The 17446-nt window shown below is 39.3% G+C and overlaps 2 protein-coding genes across 4 annotated transcripts; both read right to left on the reverse strand.

The window, feature by feature from the left end:
• Positions 1 to 734: 734 nt before the first annotated feature.
• LOC134863080 (mitochondrial glutamate carrier 1-like) lies at positions 735 to 4801 on the reverse strand. The gene is made up of 9 exons (XM_063881355.1): positions 4670 to 4801; positions 4025 to 4150; positions 3544 to 3599; positions 3109 to 3199; positions 2889 to 3004; positions 2586 to 2781; positions 2327 to 2484; positions 2148 to 2223; positions 735 to 2064 (listed from the first exon to the last, which is right to left on the reverse strand). Exons 1-9 carry the CDS (start codon positions 4690 to 4692, stop codon positions 1905 to 1907), a joined length of 1002 nt encoding a protein of 333 aa, XP_063737425.1. The 5' UTR covers positions 4693 to 4801; the 3' UTR covers positions 735 to 1904.
• Positions 4802 to 6416: 1615 nt separating this feature from the next.
• LOC134863100 (thyrotropin subunit beta-like) lies at positions 6417 to 10894 on the reverse strand. Of its 3 annotated transcripts, XM_063881385.1 has the most exons (4): positions 10590 to 10894; positions 9774 to 9889; positions 7702 to 7864; positions 6417 to 6788 (listed from the first exon to the last, which is right to left on the reverse strand). In XM_063881385.1, exons 3-4 carry the CDS (start codon positions 7861 to 7863, stop codon positions 6519 to 6521), a joined length of 432 nt encoding a protein of 143 aa, XP_063737455.1. In that variant the 5' UTR covers position 7864; positions 9774 to 9889; positions 10590 to 10894; the 3' UTR covers positions 6417 to 6518. The 3 variants fall into 3 exon arrangements, with proteins under 3 accessions (XP_063737455.1, XP_063737446.1, XP_063737439.1); XM_063881376.1 differs by lacking the exon at positions 10590 to 10894 and having other exon boundaries at positions 9774 to 10172; XM_063881369.1 differs by lacking the exons at positions 9774 to 9889; positions 10590 to 10894 and adding an exon at positions 7988 to 8429.
• Positions 10895 to 17446: the final 6552 nt, after the last annotated feature.

Below are 17446 nucleotides of genomic sequence, written 5' to 3' on the forward strand. Positions count from 1 at the left end.
CATGAAATCAAAGCCTCAGACACCATTACACACACAGCATCGGTCACATACTCCATTAGCTGCATGTGTTTTGGCCCTTAAAATATTCTAGTTACAGGAATCCATACACTTTTAGGTCCTGAAATGTCTACTTCGCACTTTAGTCTCAATTATTTGCTATAAAACATAGACTAGAACCATATCCCCTCAGCAAACAAAGTATATGCTTTATTTGTAGATTGTAAATGTAGTTGTAGGTCTGCATTTAGGACAAATCATGTGATTTCAAAGAAAGTCATCACTGATTATTATTTAAGTACTTCTTCAATGCATCTTGAGAGGATTGAAATTGCACATATCCAAATGAAATATGTATTACTTCCTAAAATTATTTTATATTCCTTACCAGATGTATTTAATATACCGTGTTATTAAATATGTTTCCAGGTTTGGTCGCTTGAGTTTGGTGTCAGAGTTTCACCTTTCTGCACTTGAGCTTCAGGGACAGCTGAAAATGTGTGGGATGTAGCAGAGGCTCCACTCGTTCCCCAGGATAGAGTTACCCCAACACTGCAGCACAAGCATTTTTACTGCCATAAACATATCCCCTTGCAGTAATGCTTATGTGTAACATCACAGAACAAGTATTACACAGTATTACAAACTGTTGCCACTTCCAACAGCCCTACCTGAGAATACGTGATTAAATATGCAATTCTTCAGGCTACACACATTCACACAACAAATGTAGAGACTGAATTCATAAACATTTATTCAGCATTTAATAATCTGTATTTACATATGCAAATAAATAAAAAAGTAATAAATAATTATCTTCAACTGGTTGAAATATTTTCAACCTGCTCTCAATTCGAGTTTAGCTTTTCACAGTTCAAAAAAATAAAATAAACAGGATAGCTATTTACAAATGATACAAACTGTTAAAAGTACTTTGCCCCAGGCCTTTTTCCAGCGTGACTGGAACAACCTGACCGGTAACAGACAACCACAGTCAACTAAAAGTAAGTGGCTATATGAAGTTCATTTTGCACCTTTCCCAGAAGACTTGGTCCCAAAAGCACAGGAGTAAATAAAGTTATATCCATCATTTACTAGTTTGCCACCATATAAAGTACTACTCGAAGAAACAAACAGGTCTCCCTAGTTGATTGCATGAAGCCTTATTGAGCCATGGAGTGCAAACGTGTATGTTACAAAACAGTGTTGTGTTGGCATCCACAGAAAGATTGCCAAAAATGTTCTGCAAAGAACCCAAACACCTCGACCACAATTATTAGCAACAATAAAACTAAAAAGCACTTGTTAAGATTGTGACCAAGAGAATAGAAAAAAAATTCCAAAAGTATAGTAAATCTCTCTTTCATTGTAACAAAGTAATATTACGTAGGATTCTGTATGTCCTACTGGTTCCACATGAAACCCTTTAAAACAGGATTCAGTCTATTCAAGTCATGTTTCAATATTCTGCCTTTGTTTTTACCTAGTATGAGCTCCCTTGCATCGTAAGGTCTCTTTTGTAACACTGTGCTACAGCCATCACACGTGTCTCTAAGATAAGACAGTTGAAGGGGATATCCGGGTGAGGGTTAAAGTAAAGGGCAAAAGACTGGAGTCAACTCTGATCCAATTGAATAGGTGGTCAATATTGGACCGTCAAGATTGTCAGTGAAGAAAGCCTTTCTGTTTTTGTAATAAGCTCCACTGAAGGCCATACAAGCAGGCAAGCTAAAGGCATCATTTTAAACCAGTTTGAGGTTAAATGGCATCTTTCAGATCCATTTAACTTTTAACAGCCTCCAACAATAAAGAAGGTACACAGTAACAGAGAGCTGGGTCCATGGCTATGCCAGGGCATAGCTGCCTGTAATTTAATGAGGTTGCAGAAAGACTAGTAAACAGCTTGTTTATGCAGAGTAGATGTTGTAGGGTGTGCACCCTAGCAGGAACTCTCCAACTCCAACAAAGTACATAACCTGTGCAATTCCAAAGAGTGGGGCAATAACAAGCGCCCGGCAACTTGCTCCCTTGAGGAACGCTCCGGGACCTTCCTTTATCAGGATCTTTCTGCAATGGAAGAAAAAGTGCAGGGTCAACGAAAATTCCGCCTGTTCCGTTCATGCAAACCCTGGAGAAGGAAAGGCATTTACCTGATACAGTCCACCACGCCATTGTAGGTTTCCTCATTAGCTCCTTTTTTGAGTGACTGTAGCCTTGTCTTGACCACTGCACAAGTGAAAGACAGCATATTAGTTGATGATTGATACAAAACGTTACTAACAATTTTAAAAGAAATTTGGCAACCAGATATCTGCATAGGATGACTCACCATCACAAGGGCTGACAGTGACAGCAGCAATGCATCCAGCTAGGCATCCAGACATGAAGGACCAATAAAAGGGCACAGCAGGGTCTTCAGCGGAATGCCGGCCGAGCTGGTGCAGATGTGCAAAAAGAGGGAAGTACACGACGGAGAATGGGATGTCCCTGAAAATGCAACAAAAAAAGCATGTTCACCACATCAAGGTAAAAGCAGACCAAACAGGAAAAAAAGTTTGAGCAAAAGCAAGCATGAAACTCCAGCTCACCTCATCAATGTTGCTCCGAGTCCCCTGTACAGTCCTGTTACTCCTTTTGTCCTCAGCAGCTCTCTGGTGATCTGTGTGGCAGACACTCGCATGATTTGAGGCGCAGGGCTGGTGTTGTAGGAACGGCTAAGAACAGGACTGGTCCCACCCATTTTCAGAGCGGATACGACACAAGGCATCCCCCTCTGCTGGGCCGCTGGCAGATACAGGAGAAATGCATATTATAACTGTTATTAACCGGGTATTAAAAGAACATCACACATGCATTATTTGATCCTCTTTTTTGTTGATTTCCTTAGTTACCTAGCCTTCCAGCATCCTGCAACTGGATCTTGAGCATCTCCATGGGTGTGGTGATAATCACCTGACACATTCCTGCACAGCATCCTGCCAACATCTCCTTGAACACTGTCAACTTGCTGATGAAGGCATGAGACATGGATGTTGGTAAAACCAAGGATGTTGCCAAAAACAAACGAACATGGCAATACAGAGGTCTGCCTTATTCAGTGCTACAACTCACCCGTCTTTGCTCAACTGGTGGCGGAAGAAGTCATTAGCAGCTAGCTTGATGGCCTTCTCTGGGGTCACCAGGGTGAGATTTACTGCAGCACCTGCAACAAGTGGTGTCAACTTACGTAATTGAAATGAAATATTAGTATAAAGAAAGATGTCTGCAAAATGAATTATACCACATCACAGATGTCAATAGGATAAAGTATGGTTTATTTAAGGGATAATATGTCTAAGATGTGCTTATGTGGTCACTGCCTTATAAAATGAACCAGTAACCTACTGACATGACAGGATGAAAAAAAAAAAAGCGAAAAAGCATTTTCTCTTTTTGGTAGACATATTAGATTCCAGTTTAGGCCACACGCCAATTGAAGTGTATCAGAGAGCCTACACAGATATCATGGAAAGTTCAGCATGTTATGAACAATGTGATTAGTCTTACCTCTGTACATGCCAAAGTAGCCTTCAGATCTAACTGTCTTTATAAGGCAGTCCATCCTGAACAAAGAAAGAAAACAAACAGGACTCCATATTTTGCAAATCATTTGTAGGAAACAGTTAATTTCTATGTATAACATGACAGAGTATAAAACGAAAACTAAAACTGCTATTGGAAATGAGAACTGGATGTGAAAAAAGATTTTACACAACGCAATGGTTGTCAAACGATATTGATTATAATTCACAAAAAGGAATGACTAAAAACTGATCATCTAGATTTAACTTGGGTCCACCAGTCTTTGCTGGGCTCAGTTTCTGAGGCTTGATTCTCAGAAAAAAACAATCTAATCGGAAAAACATCTTCCAGTAAGGATACAACTGAAAGGTGTTTATAAATAAATACATAGTGGAAGTACAGTATTTGTGTGCATTTAAGTGAGACAATTCCAAATCAAGGAAAAGGGCAGGGGTTTTTTCCATACATGTTCTTGTAAAGTTGTTGCCCGCTGCGTTGGTTCTGCAGGCGGGTCTTGGCCAGGTCAATTGGAAACACACAGGTGACTCCTACCATGCCTGCAATCCCTCCATTGATCAGTTTGGCTGGGAGGCTGTTAAAGTACAAGTCAAAACAGACATGTGCATTACAATCATTCCTTTTCTTAAGTGGAGTAAAAGGTGTTGCAATGTCAGAGAGCAAAACCTACTGAAACCTTAAGCAGTACAATGGGTGGTCTTCTAAAACACATAATAAGGGACTTCATCTCCTCTGGAAAATAATGTTTTACTTTAATATTTGTTTACTTTAAAGTGTGTCTGTATACTGTACACTGTATGTTAGGCCTTAGCATTGCAACTGAACTGAGTATAATGTGACTGCCTCTGGGAATATGCGTTTCCAAAAATAACTCGACGACGCAGTAATATAAAACATACACATATGTCTAGGAGGAAGTACAAATCCTAAAGCTTCAATGGTTTGCCAGGTTAGCTTTTGAGAAACAGAAGGCTAACTATAACAATTTACAAGACATAAATGGAGTTAAATAATCAGCAAGCTTTATTTCTTAATTGCCCATCGAGCAGGCAATTCATTGCCCATTGTCCTGATGGAAAGAGCAGGTTCATACCTAATCTGCTGTTGCTGCGCCATGGTTCTTGGTTGTTGTCAGTGCTTAGGCTGGTCAGCACAAAGTAGGAGGCCGCAGAGGGAGAGCAGGCTGAGAGTCCCTGAGAGACACTGAGCAAGGCGGGAGTGTAAGGAAGCTCAGGGTTATATATAGAGAGAAGCAAGTCCAGCCCTGCAGTTCCAGGGATAAATTCAACATTACTCTCCACCCACTGCACCGCCAGCCAAGAACTGGAGCCAAGGTCAGTCATCACACCAACAAAAATTACAACACGTACACACCTGCCTAACATGCCAAAAGATCTTCTTTCCAAACAAGTCTATTGGATCATATTGGTGAGTGTCACACAAATATGACACGACAATGTCAAATCCTGATTATTTTTAACTAACGTAGACACATCTGTTATCATTTATAATCACAATCAATCAAAAACAACTCAAGACTCGAAAAAACGTCTTTAAGAAGAAACTTGGGTGCTCAAAAACTGAATTGAGATTCTTGCAACTTTTCTTACATAAATGCCTACATTGTTACCAGGACTAGTTTATGTGATATGTATTAAGGGTCAATAATGGTGTAGGAGCTTTAGCCCAAAACGTAAGCTTCCTGGGGTGGCTTAACTCCCTGGCATGACTTGGTTGATGCTCTTACTGTGATAATACAATACCGTTCCTTTGTTATGTTCAAATAAGGAAAAGATAGCTTTGTATTCAGGTACAGAATTCTATGATCCATTTATTGCAGTAGAGGTCCATTCATTCAATAACAAACATTCCATAGTTTTCACACTCGCCTCAATGCGGTCAAAAACCATTTGCCCTCCCGGGTCAGACACACCATATCAGGTGACAAACCCAGCCTTAAATACCTGTGCCATAGGGATTTGGACAGCGAGACCCTATGGCACATACAGTGAACAACCTCATCGAAATGGCTCTTACAAATGGTACACATTCTTTTACAAAAATACTAAAGACTGTGGTTTTGCAGTATATCGAATGATACCACCCGTTTCTGCAATCACATTTTTATTGATTGATTGGATCTAATAGAATAAGCTCAAAGCTATATACATTAGGGAAGTAGGCCTACTCACAGAATTGATTTGTGTCCGCTTTGGCTCTACACCAAACAACAAGTTATGCATTTTGAACTGCAGCCCTGCCCTGCTTCTTTTATGAGCTATTTCTGGACAACAGTGACAAGGATGACTGGTTAGCTCAAAGTTGTAAATGTATATTTCGAACGAAAAATTATGGTTCTCGTTAAAAGCATGCTCGACCCGTTAAAGGCATGCTCGACCTACCTTAAAGGAAAGATAATGTCCTGCTTTAACGAAGTTTAAGTGTCCTTTGTCTCCGGCTGTCTTCAGAGCTGATGGAATGAATGTAAAAAGTGAGGATGCGTGTTGACCTGCCAGTGAGAAGAGGGGATTTGCAAAGAAGGTTGGGCCAACTTGTCCTAATTCTCACAGGTTAGCATGATGCAACATTTCCTAAACATTTCTCACAGGGTGCTCAGACTCCATGTGAAACTACTTATGCCAAAGTACTGCTTTTAATTTCTGCCTGGGCTCTCAAACCTTAGAAGCCCAAACTAACAAAAGCATTATCCTCCCGACCTTGAGAGACAAAACCGTATAGTTAAATATATAATGCACTCGTTTTTTCCATATTATTTTTTATTTTATTAATTTTCACACTTTCACAATTAAATTAAATTAATTTTAAATAAATTGCAGGAACCATAAACAGCTGAAGAGCTGAGTTTCACAAAATACAAATAAACATTCGTCCATCGGCTGTGTCATTTGGCATGCATGTGCATTGCATGTGTAAGCATATTGTCAAGTTTCCACAGCAGGCTGGGTCTGGTTCTTCACACCGACCAGGGTCACGTTGCATCGGTCATTAGAGACCCGGCTGGTGCGGACACAGTGGTGTGTGCGCGTGTTGCAGCGCCTGCAGCTGCAGCGCTTTGCCTCAGGATAATACAGCTGTGAGTTAACATCCGGAGGGCAGCCCGGCACATGGACGGCTCGGTACACCAGAGACAGAGGCACACAGCTGCGCTGGATCAGGAAAATCCTCCCAAACCTTCCTTTCAAATTGGTGTCCTGACAACGGGAAAACGGCACTGTTAACATGAGATTGTGGTGTGTAAATTGTGTTACAGCACCATAATCAGTTTCACAAACCAAAAAAACTAAACAAGGCTATTTTACTCAAATACTGTAGCCTACAAATACATGTTATATCAAGGTAGGCCTACTCTCTGCTATGTTACTATAACTACTCTATATTTCCCACTTATATATTGTACTTATTACTCTATATTTATTCTCACGCTTAGTTACTTTGGCAATTTTTGTTATTCTGAAACTGGCCAATGGCCATTGTAGCTTTTTGACTTGGGGCAGTTTAAAGACTCTAAATTCCAAATTCAGAGCATTAATAAAACAGCAGAAAACAATTTTCTCTATAAAGACATAGTGGAGAAATGTTTTCCTGAGCAGAGAATGAAGTCACACTGTGTGTTGAAATATAAGCTTCATCTCCCCCCATTTTTTTCAGCCGCTCTTGCCGTGTGTGGATGTGAATCCCTGTCCAACTGACTAGCTAATGGCTGCTGCTCGGTTTTCTTACAGTAATTGCTCCTGAAACAAATACAGCCCCTCAGTTTACCAATTTTAACTCTCTAAACACTGTTGCTGTTGTTTGCAATGTTCCCACTGTTGGCCCTGTTAGCTTTTATCTGCCCGTCTAGCCATCTCCATGTTGTTAGCCTGGTGGAGTTAATCATTCAATATCATCTTTACTTTTCGTTTACTTCTGCCAACATTGTTAAACTTCCAACTTCCTTTGTTGAGACAATTTAAGATGAAGAATCAAGGTATAGCGTTGCAGTACGTTGCATCAACTATTCTTTTCATGTGCATAACCACGCCAACAGCATGCTTCTTTGTTTTAATTGTTGCATCAAAATGTTCAGCTAAAGACTATCTATGAACAGTGGAGAGTGTGTTTCACCTGTGTGTAACAGTAGCCGCTGCAAATGGTTGTGTTGATTGCCATACACTGGCCGCAGTCTTGCCTTTCAATCCATAAGGTGTGATTCTTCAGCATACAGGAAAACACCGTTGCATGCATTAGGGCACACAGCAGAATGCATTTCAACACTAACGACGGCATTCTGAAAATGAGACATTTTGAAAATCATAATTACAAAAACAATAGACACACTCAGGAGAATAGCATTGCAACAATATCAACATATAAGGTTGATGCAAACTTAAATTAAAGAGAAAAAACACACCTTGACATATGACCTCTCTGTCGTTCATGAAATTACAGAGATATCCTATGACGACAATATGAATTTAAGCCTGAAGATTTTACCACAGGGGAAATGGTTTTAGTTATCCAATAAATCTGTGTTGTATTTATCAAATTAGATGAGACTGGATTCTTCCTCTTGTTCTGTCCACTCAGTTCCCCAACTCCACCATGTTCCTCTCCTTTATGATGTTCTGAAAGGATGAATGTTGTCTATCCTCTTTTATGGAAACCTTAATCCACCTCGACTGCCCCAGTACACTAGTAGTCTACAACATCATTCCAGAAATCACATGTCAGCTATAGTGTTTAGAGTTGAGAGTGGTCTCAAAACACAGGGGTAGATACAGAATGTGGGTGTGTTTAGTGTGTGTGTGTGTGTGTGTGTGTGTGTGTGTGTGTGTGTGTGTGTGTGTGTGTGTGTGTGTGTGTGTGTGTGTGTGTGTGTGTGTGTGTGTGTGTGTGTGTGTGTGTGTGTGTGTGTGTGTGTTTGTATGTATGTACAGTGCTCCTTTTCACAGGTGGTATTGAAGAATATGGGCTCAACCATTGGGGAGGGGGCTGGTCAAACCTGGTTCACGTGGTCGATCCCTCACGTTTTTGACCATGTGAAGTCCACCTACTCTACCTGTGTTTTGATTTAATTTGCAAGGTCCACCCACCAAAATTCCTGAAAGTGAGTCCCTTTTCGAAAGTGAAAGCCTGAAGACAAACTAGTATTGGCAAATTTGGTAAATGTACACTGTAAAACCACACCAGCATGAATGGCTATTTGTGCACTTTACTGATGAGATTGTCAAATAATCAATTCACAAATCAATATTAAGGGCATGAATCAGTTATTAAATGTGAAAGAAATAAAAAATATATAGTTACACATTTTAAAACATTTTAATCTCATTTGGCTGATGCTGGGTCATTACTCTCATGTTTCTGTCTCTAACTGAGTGAAAAGGTTATGCCCTCCTTTTCTAAGCCATTAATGCTTCCATTATTCCCATCTGTTACTAATGTGAGTGGCCATGTGCCCTCATATTTTTCTCTCACAAAGTAGTCAATAAACATGTTTACCAAACACAATTGATCCTAATCATGCCATCATCATGTCCAAAACACACTTCATGATCCTCAATGCAAACACAAGGTTGCTTCGACCAATAAATTAAAAACCCAGGTCTTGATCCTGATCTCTTCACCCATCTATGAAGTTAACAAACTTCATTTAGAATTATTTAAGAACATGGATGTTAATCTACACTGAAATACGGTAAAATGCAGGGACAGTTCAATTAATTAAAATGTACATACATATAACCTTATTATTGTTTTACCACTTTATGCTGCTTCTGACCTGGCCACCGTTGCTGTCATTCTGCTTAATGATAATCATGTTGGATCACATATCACAACTCCATCAGATAATTGCAACAAAGTGGGTTGTTGATAGTTCAGCAACTATCTGCCCTGACACAGATCCAGCTTTATACAGATGGTTGGATCATATTTTGTGTACGGTCTCAAACCAAAAAAAACTTCAATAGTTCAAAAAAGCAGTGGCATTCTTAAAAACAATGTGCACTATGTACTACTTGTGTCATGATTGGGTCAAAAGCAGGTATTGTTTTAGATTACAAGATGGTATCTTCCTGGAAGAAATGAGCAATTGCTTAATTTTTTGTGCAGGAGGAAAGCAGAGATACAGGACACAACACAAAGACACGTCATATACATTAAAAGTAAAAGACCCATGTTGAAACTATTTGTACCTTTTTAAGATGAAGTAAAGACCATGTTGCGAAGGTATCACCCTACTTCAGAAGACATGCCTTGGACAACGTACATCAGTTGTGTGACTTCTTCTGGAATCGTTCCTATACTGTATCTACGCAAAATGTGTTCACAGACAGACAGATATATACACACCTGGCAAAGTACTCAAAATTACTTCTTTGGTAGATCCTTCAACAATAGGTGTTTCAAGGAGCATACTTTAACAACAAACAGACTCACAATGTGTTTTAACTGGTAAGTGTAAAACTATCAAATCAGTCAGCAAGGGCACTGAAAGTAGGGGAGTAAGAAGTGTTGAACGGACCCTTTCCGAATTTGGAGCTGAGGCTGTTGGGATCACATTGCATTTTGTCAAATTTCCAAGCTGATACAGTAGATAGAAAGGTCCATTATAAACTTGGGAATCGGCCGACTTATAGGACAGGCCATTTAGTTGCCCTTCTGTTCAACCCTTCCCTTGTCGCCCTTATCATCACGATGTCTGCAGATGCTGTTTGAGGTTTAAGTTCTCAGTCTCTCTGTTTCAGATCATACTGTCCGGGTAACTCTACACGCTCCGATAAGACCCTTGAACTGGGTCAGACAGAAACATGAACCCTTATTGTTTGATAGTGGCCATGCCCTGGCCATGCCCCCAGGTCAAGAGGTCACAGACTAACACAGAGTTAAAAACATTTATTTTTTGACTATGCAAAATTGTTACAAGATCTAACAGGCGATAAGTGCATGACATTTAAAAATCAATACTTTAAACAAAAGTATGTACAAACCAAACATTACATTACATTTACCTCGATGCTTTGGTCCAGTTGTCAAGCAAAATCAATAATTGTGCATTATTATTTGTTAAGCTATAAATACTAAAGAGCAAATGTATATTCTTTCTCTTAAATTTGAAAACACTTAACCCTTAAAATACAAACGGCTTAAAACAAAAACTTTTACAACATTTACGCTTGGCTTTTATGTTGCATACAGCCTCGTTGGTATAACAAAATAGGCCTATTTAAGTCCGTATAAATTGCACCACAACAGAGGTTGCGTTCACATTTAACGGGGTATTAATACGACGTCTCTGCCCTGTTACTTCCGTGGGCGGAAGCTCATTGTAGAGGTCACATGCTGAGTGCTCGTCACTCCACCAATCACCTCGGGGAAGGTCTGAGACAAGAGCCAATAGTTACCCTAGCAGGGTATCACCTGATGCGGGTGAGCGAGTGAACAGAAAGTATGGGTCAACGTGAGCAGTTGTTGCAGGAGAAATCATGAAGCGCAGTTCATCAGCGCCTCACGGTGGATGTGACGCTCACTGACTTGGAATCGCTCGTGGCTGGCAAATGAGTGCGATGTATGAGGTGGAGCACAGCTCCAGAACCCAATTCAGACTACTCTCCCCCCACTTTTTTACAAACTTTAAATGTAATGAATTATTTTTGCTCTTTTTTTACATACTTTGTGTTTTTGCTGTGCAAACTGTAAACATCTGAATATGGGCCCACAGTTACACTTTTCATAAGTGTGCAGCTTCTACGTACGGCGCTTAGAGGCTTATTATATTTTCAGCCCTCAATAACTTTTGTTTTTTTTGGCTCAATGTGTTTCTGTTTTGGTTGTGACAGCAATGAACCAGCCTAAATTCACCTCGTTTTCCCTTTAAAATATCATCATCGTTCCTTCAACCGGATACTGTAGTGCTTCAATGCAAGTATATCTTAGCATGCCAGTGCTTTTGTTTTGAAATAACTTCCGAGTTTTGCCCCGCCCCTCGCTCCAATGACCATTTGACCATTTAGGAAGGTATAAAGCAAAAACGAAAAAAGACTCTCTCGGACCCTCTAGTTCAAAGAAAGAAAAATAAATGGTCCGTAGATACATGGATTTGTCAAGTACTAAGCTTTGAAGTTGCACACTTATGAAAAGTGTAACTGTGGGCCCATATTCAGATGTTTACAGTTTGCACAGCAAAAACACAAAGTATGTAAAAAAAGAGCAAAAAAATAAATAATTCATTATCATTTAAAGTTTGTAAAAAAGTGGGGGGAGAGTAGTCTGAATTGGGTTCTGGAGCTGTGCTCCACCTCATACATCGCACTCATTTGCTAGCCACGAGCGATTCCAAGTCAGTGAGCGTCACATCCACCATGAGGCGCTGATGAACTGCGCTTCATGATTTCTCCTGCAACAACTGCTCACGTTGACCCATACTTTCTGTTCACTCGCTCACCCGCATCAGGTGATACCCTGCTAGGGTAACTATTGGCTCTTGTCTCAGACCTTCCCCGAGGTGATTGGTGGAGTGACGAGCACTCAGCATGTGACCTCTACAATGAGCTTCCGCCCACGGAAGTAAGAAGGGCAGAGACGTCGTATTAATACCACGTTAAATGTGAACGCAACCTTTGTTGTGGTGCAATTTATACGGACTTAAATAGGCCTATTTTGTTATACCAACGAGGCCGTATGCAATATAAAAGCCAAGCGTGAATGTTGTAAAAGTTTTTGTTTTAAGCTGTTTGTATTTTAAGTATCGCTGTTGAACAGTAGCATGAACACCAGTGGCATGCTGGGAAACAGAGCCGTTTCCCCCCATATTAACAGGGAGCAATTCTGTCTTTTTTGATTAAAAATCTCCCATTGAAAACTACAGACCAATGTTTCCACAGTATTTTCTGGAAACTATATGAAAACTATATATATTGTGAGTTCCGTAAAGACAAGAACATTTCCTATGGTGAAGGTAAATTAGCATATGACAGTAATAGTAACATAACATGTAAATAAAAAATGTAATGCAATATAAAAAAAAAATAAACATGAAAATATTCACAATGCAAATAGTCTACTGTGCTGTCACAAGGCTTTTTCCCAGAATGACACAATTCTGAAATATGTATTCTAGTATACTCTGAATTTTCCCCAAAGCAGTCGTTAACATTAGTAGGAGGTAGAGATCTGTCAGTGGTTCTATTATGTTTCCTGCAGGGATTTAATTTGACCACTAGATGGAAGACAAACCCAGTCCCACATTGAGTCGGATCATAATTGGGAGACTGCAAATAGATATTTTGATATCATCAATTTGTTTTTCGTTAACCTAAGTGAGCAGAAAGGTTTAATAAACCCTGTAAAGTCATCAAATAAAGCACTTGTTTCAAGTATTTACACAATATCACAAAATAATTAAAGTGTTGTTCAAAAAAGGGTTTTATTGCAATTCATTGTATAATAGAGAAAACAATGAGCAGCTGAAAAGCTGGGATGCAAACCACAGCAACAACAGGAAAGCTGTTTAATTTCCCCTGCATGTGCATTGCTTTGGTAAGCATATTGTCAGGGTCCCACAGCAGACTGGGTCTGCCTCTTCACAGGGTCACTGTGCATGAGTCATTAGAAATCTGGTGTTGACACAGAGGGGTTTGTGTTGCAGCCTGCAGCTGCAATAGTTGGCCGGTGGATAATACAGCTGGGAGTTTAAATCCTGAGGGCAGCCTGGCACATGGGCGGCTCGTACACCAGAGAGAGGGGCACACAGCTGCGCTGGATCATGAAACACATCTCAAATAGTCCCCCTCAAATTGGTATCCTGAAAAAGGACAAAAATGACTGTTAACATGACTTGGGAGTGTGCTAATAATTGCAATACAATTTTGTAAGCTATTTTCACACTTTTGCCCATATCACTTTTTAAATGACCAGTTCCTTTTCACAGTCTATGTTTAAGAATATGGGCCCAACCATTAGGTTTGATGCTGGACAAACCTTATCCACATGTTTGATTCCACATGTTTTAAGTCATGTGAAGACTACTGTCTCTGGGTTTAGATTTCATGCACTAAAAGACACACATTTAAACAAATTGCATTAATTAATATTTGCAATTTATTTTTTCCTTTTTAGATAGGGGAATTGACCTGACCTATTCAAGAAGCAGTTTATTAAATGATACAAAATAAAAATGAAATTAACTTCATAATTATATGTTATTATTTCAAGTGACCTCATTTGGCTGATGCTGGGTCAGCACGCTCATGTTTCTTGGTGAAAAGGTTATACCCTCCTTTTCTAAGCCATTAAGGCTCATATTGTTCCCATCTGTTAATATGAGTGGCCATGGCCTTTTTTCACACAGAAGTCATTTTTGAAGAGCTCTGGGTTGCTGGAGACATTGGATCTCTGAGTTAATTTACACAAATGATTAACATATGGCCCAAAAATCTGAGTGTAGCTCCTTATTAGTTGGACGTTTTAATGTTTGTATTGAAGTATTTCTCATGTTCTAGCTTTCTCTTTTGGTAAGTCATATTTCATGCTATGAAGTTTGTGTAGACTCTTCCCTCCTTTTCTGAATTCCAGTAATCGCATCCCTTATTGTTTCTTCATTGCTTGTTGTCCTGATCCTCGTGATGTCTGCAGATGATGTTTGAGGTTTAAGTTCAAACTGCACCACAACCAAATAGTTTTTCAGACGTGTGTTTCAGATATATTCCACTGATCAATGTATTTACTTTTTGAAATCAACAGAAGTGCAAAAAGAAACAAATATATTTGAGCTTAGAGCTCTCATGTATCTTATGTATCTATCTTTTTAAAAACAATTTAAACAACGTAAAAAGAGTATTTAGTATTAAATGATCAATGTTCAAAGGTAACCAATATCATACATTAAATTGAATGAGGCTGTCCAATTACAAGCTTTGAAGTTGCACTTTATGAAAAGGACAAGCCAATATTCAGATTTTTACAGTTGGCAAAACGTTCAACCTTTAAACATCATATGTCTAAATACTAATATGTAAAAAGCAAACAAAAAAATAAATAATTCATTATCATTTAAAGTTTGTAAAAAAGTGGGGGGAGAGTAGTCTGAATTGGGTTCTGGAGCTGTGCTCCACCTCATACATCGCACTCATTTGCTAGCCACGAGCGATTCCAAGTCAGTGAGCGTCACATCCACCGTGAGGCGCTGATGAACTGCGCTTCATGGTTTCTCCTGCAACAACTGCTCACGTTGACCCATACTTTCTGTTCACTCGCTCACCCGCATCAGGTGATACCCTGCTAGGGTAACTATTGGCTCTTGTCTCAGACCTTCCCCGAGGTGATTGGTTGAGTGACGAGCACTCAGCATGTGACCTCTACAATGAGCTTCCGCCCACGGAAGTTACAGGGTAGACATGTCGTATCAATACCCTCTTAAATGTGAACACAACCTTCGCTGTGGTGCAAATGATGTTATATCTAGTAAATTAACAGCAGTGCTGTCTACAAAATAGAGGCCATGCGTGAATGTTGTAGAATGTATGATTCAAAGCTCTCTGTATTTAAGTTATAGCTAGGTGAACAGAGGTGTACGCCAGTGGCATGCCGGGAAACACAGCAGTTGGCCTTGTTTTCTTTCTTTCACATTAACTGAAAGCATATCTGCATGTAACTCACAATATTTCCAAAAGTTAATATTTATGACAAAATGAATGCACTTAAGCACATCTGAATTTAATTGGATTTAAATATTATATTGAAACTACAGACTTTTTTTATTATGGTATTTTCCTGGAAAGTAATATAACACTTTTGTATGTTTGGTGTAATTCCTTGATATAATTTAAATGATAAGTTTATGGTGAATGTTATATTACATGTTAATACAAAACAGGAAAGCATTTACGCTTAAACCAGCCCTTCACAATAGTAAAGAGTTACAGATACCTGATGTCCCTCAGTTATTCGCCCATAAACTCCATGCAGTGGCTTAACTTGATCACTAGATGGCAGACAAACACAATCTCGTATTTAGTCCACAGTTATAATAGGGATGCATTATATGATATCATTAGCTTGTCTTCCAAAGGCATCTGTAAACTGAAAAGTGTAACTCACCTGAGCATTAAAGTTAAAGAATACTCCCAAGGAGATGTAGACCAGAACTAAAGCTCAGTGGTACGGGTGTTCAATTAAAACAGCTACATGATGAACATTAAACAGCACAGTTTTGTGAACACATATACAATAACAGCTTTGTGGGTGGCAGTAAAAATCCAGCTACCATGTTCATATAAATCCCTATGTGGCCAAGGCAAGGTCCTCTTCACACAGAGAGATAACCACAAAGAAAGAGTGATACATCTTTGAAAAAGGAAAGATCTATTGATTTTATTAAATTCCAAAGTAAAGCATCTTAAAAGCATGTCAGTTTTATGTCAAACCATTCTTCCTACACCAGTTGCAAACATGTTTACCTACAAATTCAATTTGCCAGTGTTTGCTGAGGATATCAAACAGTTTACCATGTTCTTTCATCCAGGGTTACTGCTCCCTAAAATAAAAGGCATCCTATTTAATCTTCTGAGAGAGATTTTTCTGGGACCATTTTTTCTATTGAGGAACCTTGGTACACCTCAGGAGGAGAAGGAAATAGTTTGACCCAAATCATTGGTGTCCTTGAAGACACTCTTATAAATAACCTCAGGAATCTGGAGACCACCTCTACTCCTCTCCAATCCTTCCCCTCTTTCCTGTTGTGATTGTCCCTGTCCTAACCTTTTCTCAACCTAATTTTTGTCCATGTGCACCTTCACTCTCACTCGCTCGCACACAGACCCGTAAGGCCCCCACAGGGTCTAAAATCAATTGACGGATGTGACAAAGCTTAAAATAATAACCTAGTTGTGAGAAGAGGTCTTAACAGTAACATGTGTAGTAGCTCGTTTCCTCACTTCTTCCTTTTACTGCTTCCCCTGCAAGGACTGCCAGCCATCTCAGGACTTGGTGGCAATTATGTCATTTAAATATATTTTTTTGTATTTGAGTTGGCAGACATGCATTTTAATGTATTTCTCTCTCTTACAGGATGTATCTCATTCGATTAGGTTTTTTCTCCTATACATACTGATCCCTTAAAGGTGAAACAGGTCCAGCAACATGTTTGTTCCTTCAAAACTACCCAAAAAAGTATTGTTTTGATACCTTGTATACACTAAACTATAACACAGGGTAGGTTATAAAGCTTGAAAGTATTATGGTACATAAACCGTAATGGTGTATTTGAGTACAGGATGATTCATGTGTTGTGTGAAGACTGCCTATTTCCTGAAAAAGGATTTAAAAGTTAAATTAAAGGTTATTGTCACTTCGTAATTGGTGATCCCTGTCTCGGTAAGTTGTGACCCCCAGAGAGATGAAGAAATATCGTCGATATTCCCCCAAGATAAGAATAGCATCTGGAAGCTGGCCTATGGCCAACGCCGAAAACATCTCAGTCTCACTAATTTGGGTAATTAACGACAACGTTCACAGTGATGCATCCAGCAGAAACTTCAAACAATCCCTATCCCCTGTCTGTTACAACCTTTAACTAATGAGTTCTCCTGCCAGTTAAGCTGCTACTATGAGATAAAAATTAGAACACTGTAGCGTGACCCATGTCTGATGTGAAAGACACATTTGATGAAAACAATCCATTGAAATCATGGTTCTTTCCTTTGTGTTCTTTTATTCTTTTCCTGCCACAGTAAGTCCATTTTGTCTAGTGAAAATCTTTTCAGGGTCCTATTGATTTTTAAAGGTATGCAAATGTTTCTGAACCCATTGCTGAAGTCAATGGGTTGGGAAACATCAATGGATTTCATCCCAACTCAAATGTAGCTGCACC

This window comes from Eleginops maclovinus, chromosome 1 (assembly GCF_036324505.1).
Source record: "Eleginops maclovinus isolate JMC-PN-2008 ecotype Puerto Natales chromosome 1, JC_Emac_rtc_rv5, whole genome shotgun sequence".
NCBI classification, from domain to species: domain Eukaryota; kingdom Metazoa; phylum Chordata; class Actinopteri; order Perciformes; family Eleginopidae; genus Eleginops; species Eleginops maclovinus.

What these genes read in the sequence shown, in the direction of transcription:
- LOC134863080 (XM_063881355.1), bottom strand. Translation starts at nt 4,692, where the DNA reads ATGGCGCAGCAACAGCAGATTAG. An exon ending in GCAGGATGCTGGAAGGCTAG is followed by an intron (nt 2,782 to 2,888) that starts GTAACTAAGGAA and finishes TGTATCTGCCAG; the next exon opens with CGGCCCAGCAGAGGGGGATG. An exon ending in GGCGTGGTGGACTGTATCAG is followed by an intron (nt 2,065 to 2,147) that starts GTAAATGCCTTT and finishes CTTCCATTGCAG; the next exon opens with AAAGATCCTGATAAAGGAAG.
- LOC134863100 (XM_063881369.1), bottom strand. An exon ending in GCGGCTACTGTTACACACAG is followed by an intron (nt 6,789 to 7,701) that starts GTGAAACACACT and finishes TCCCGTTGTCAG; the next exon opens with GACACCAATTTGAAAGGAAG.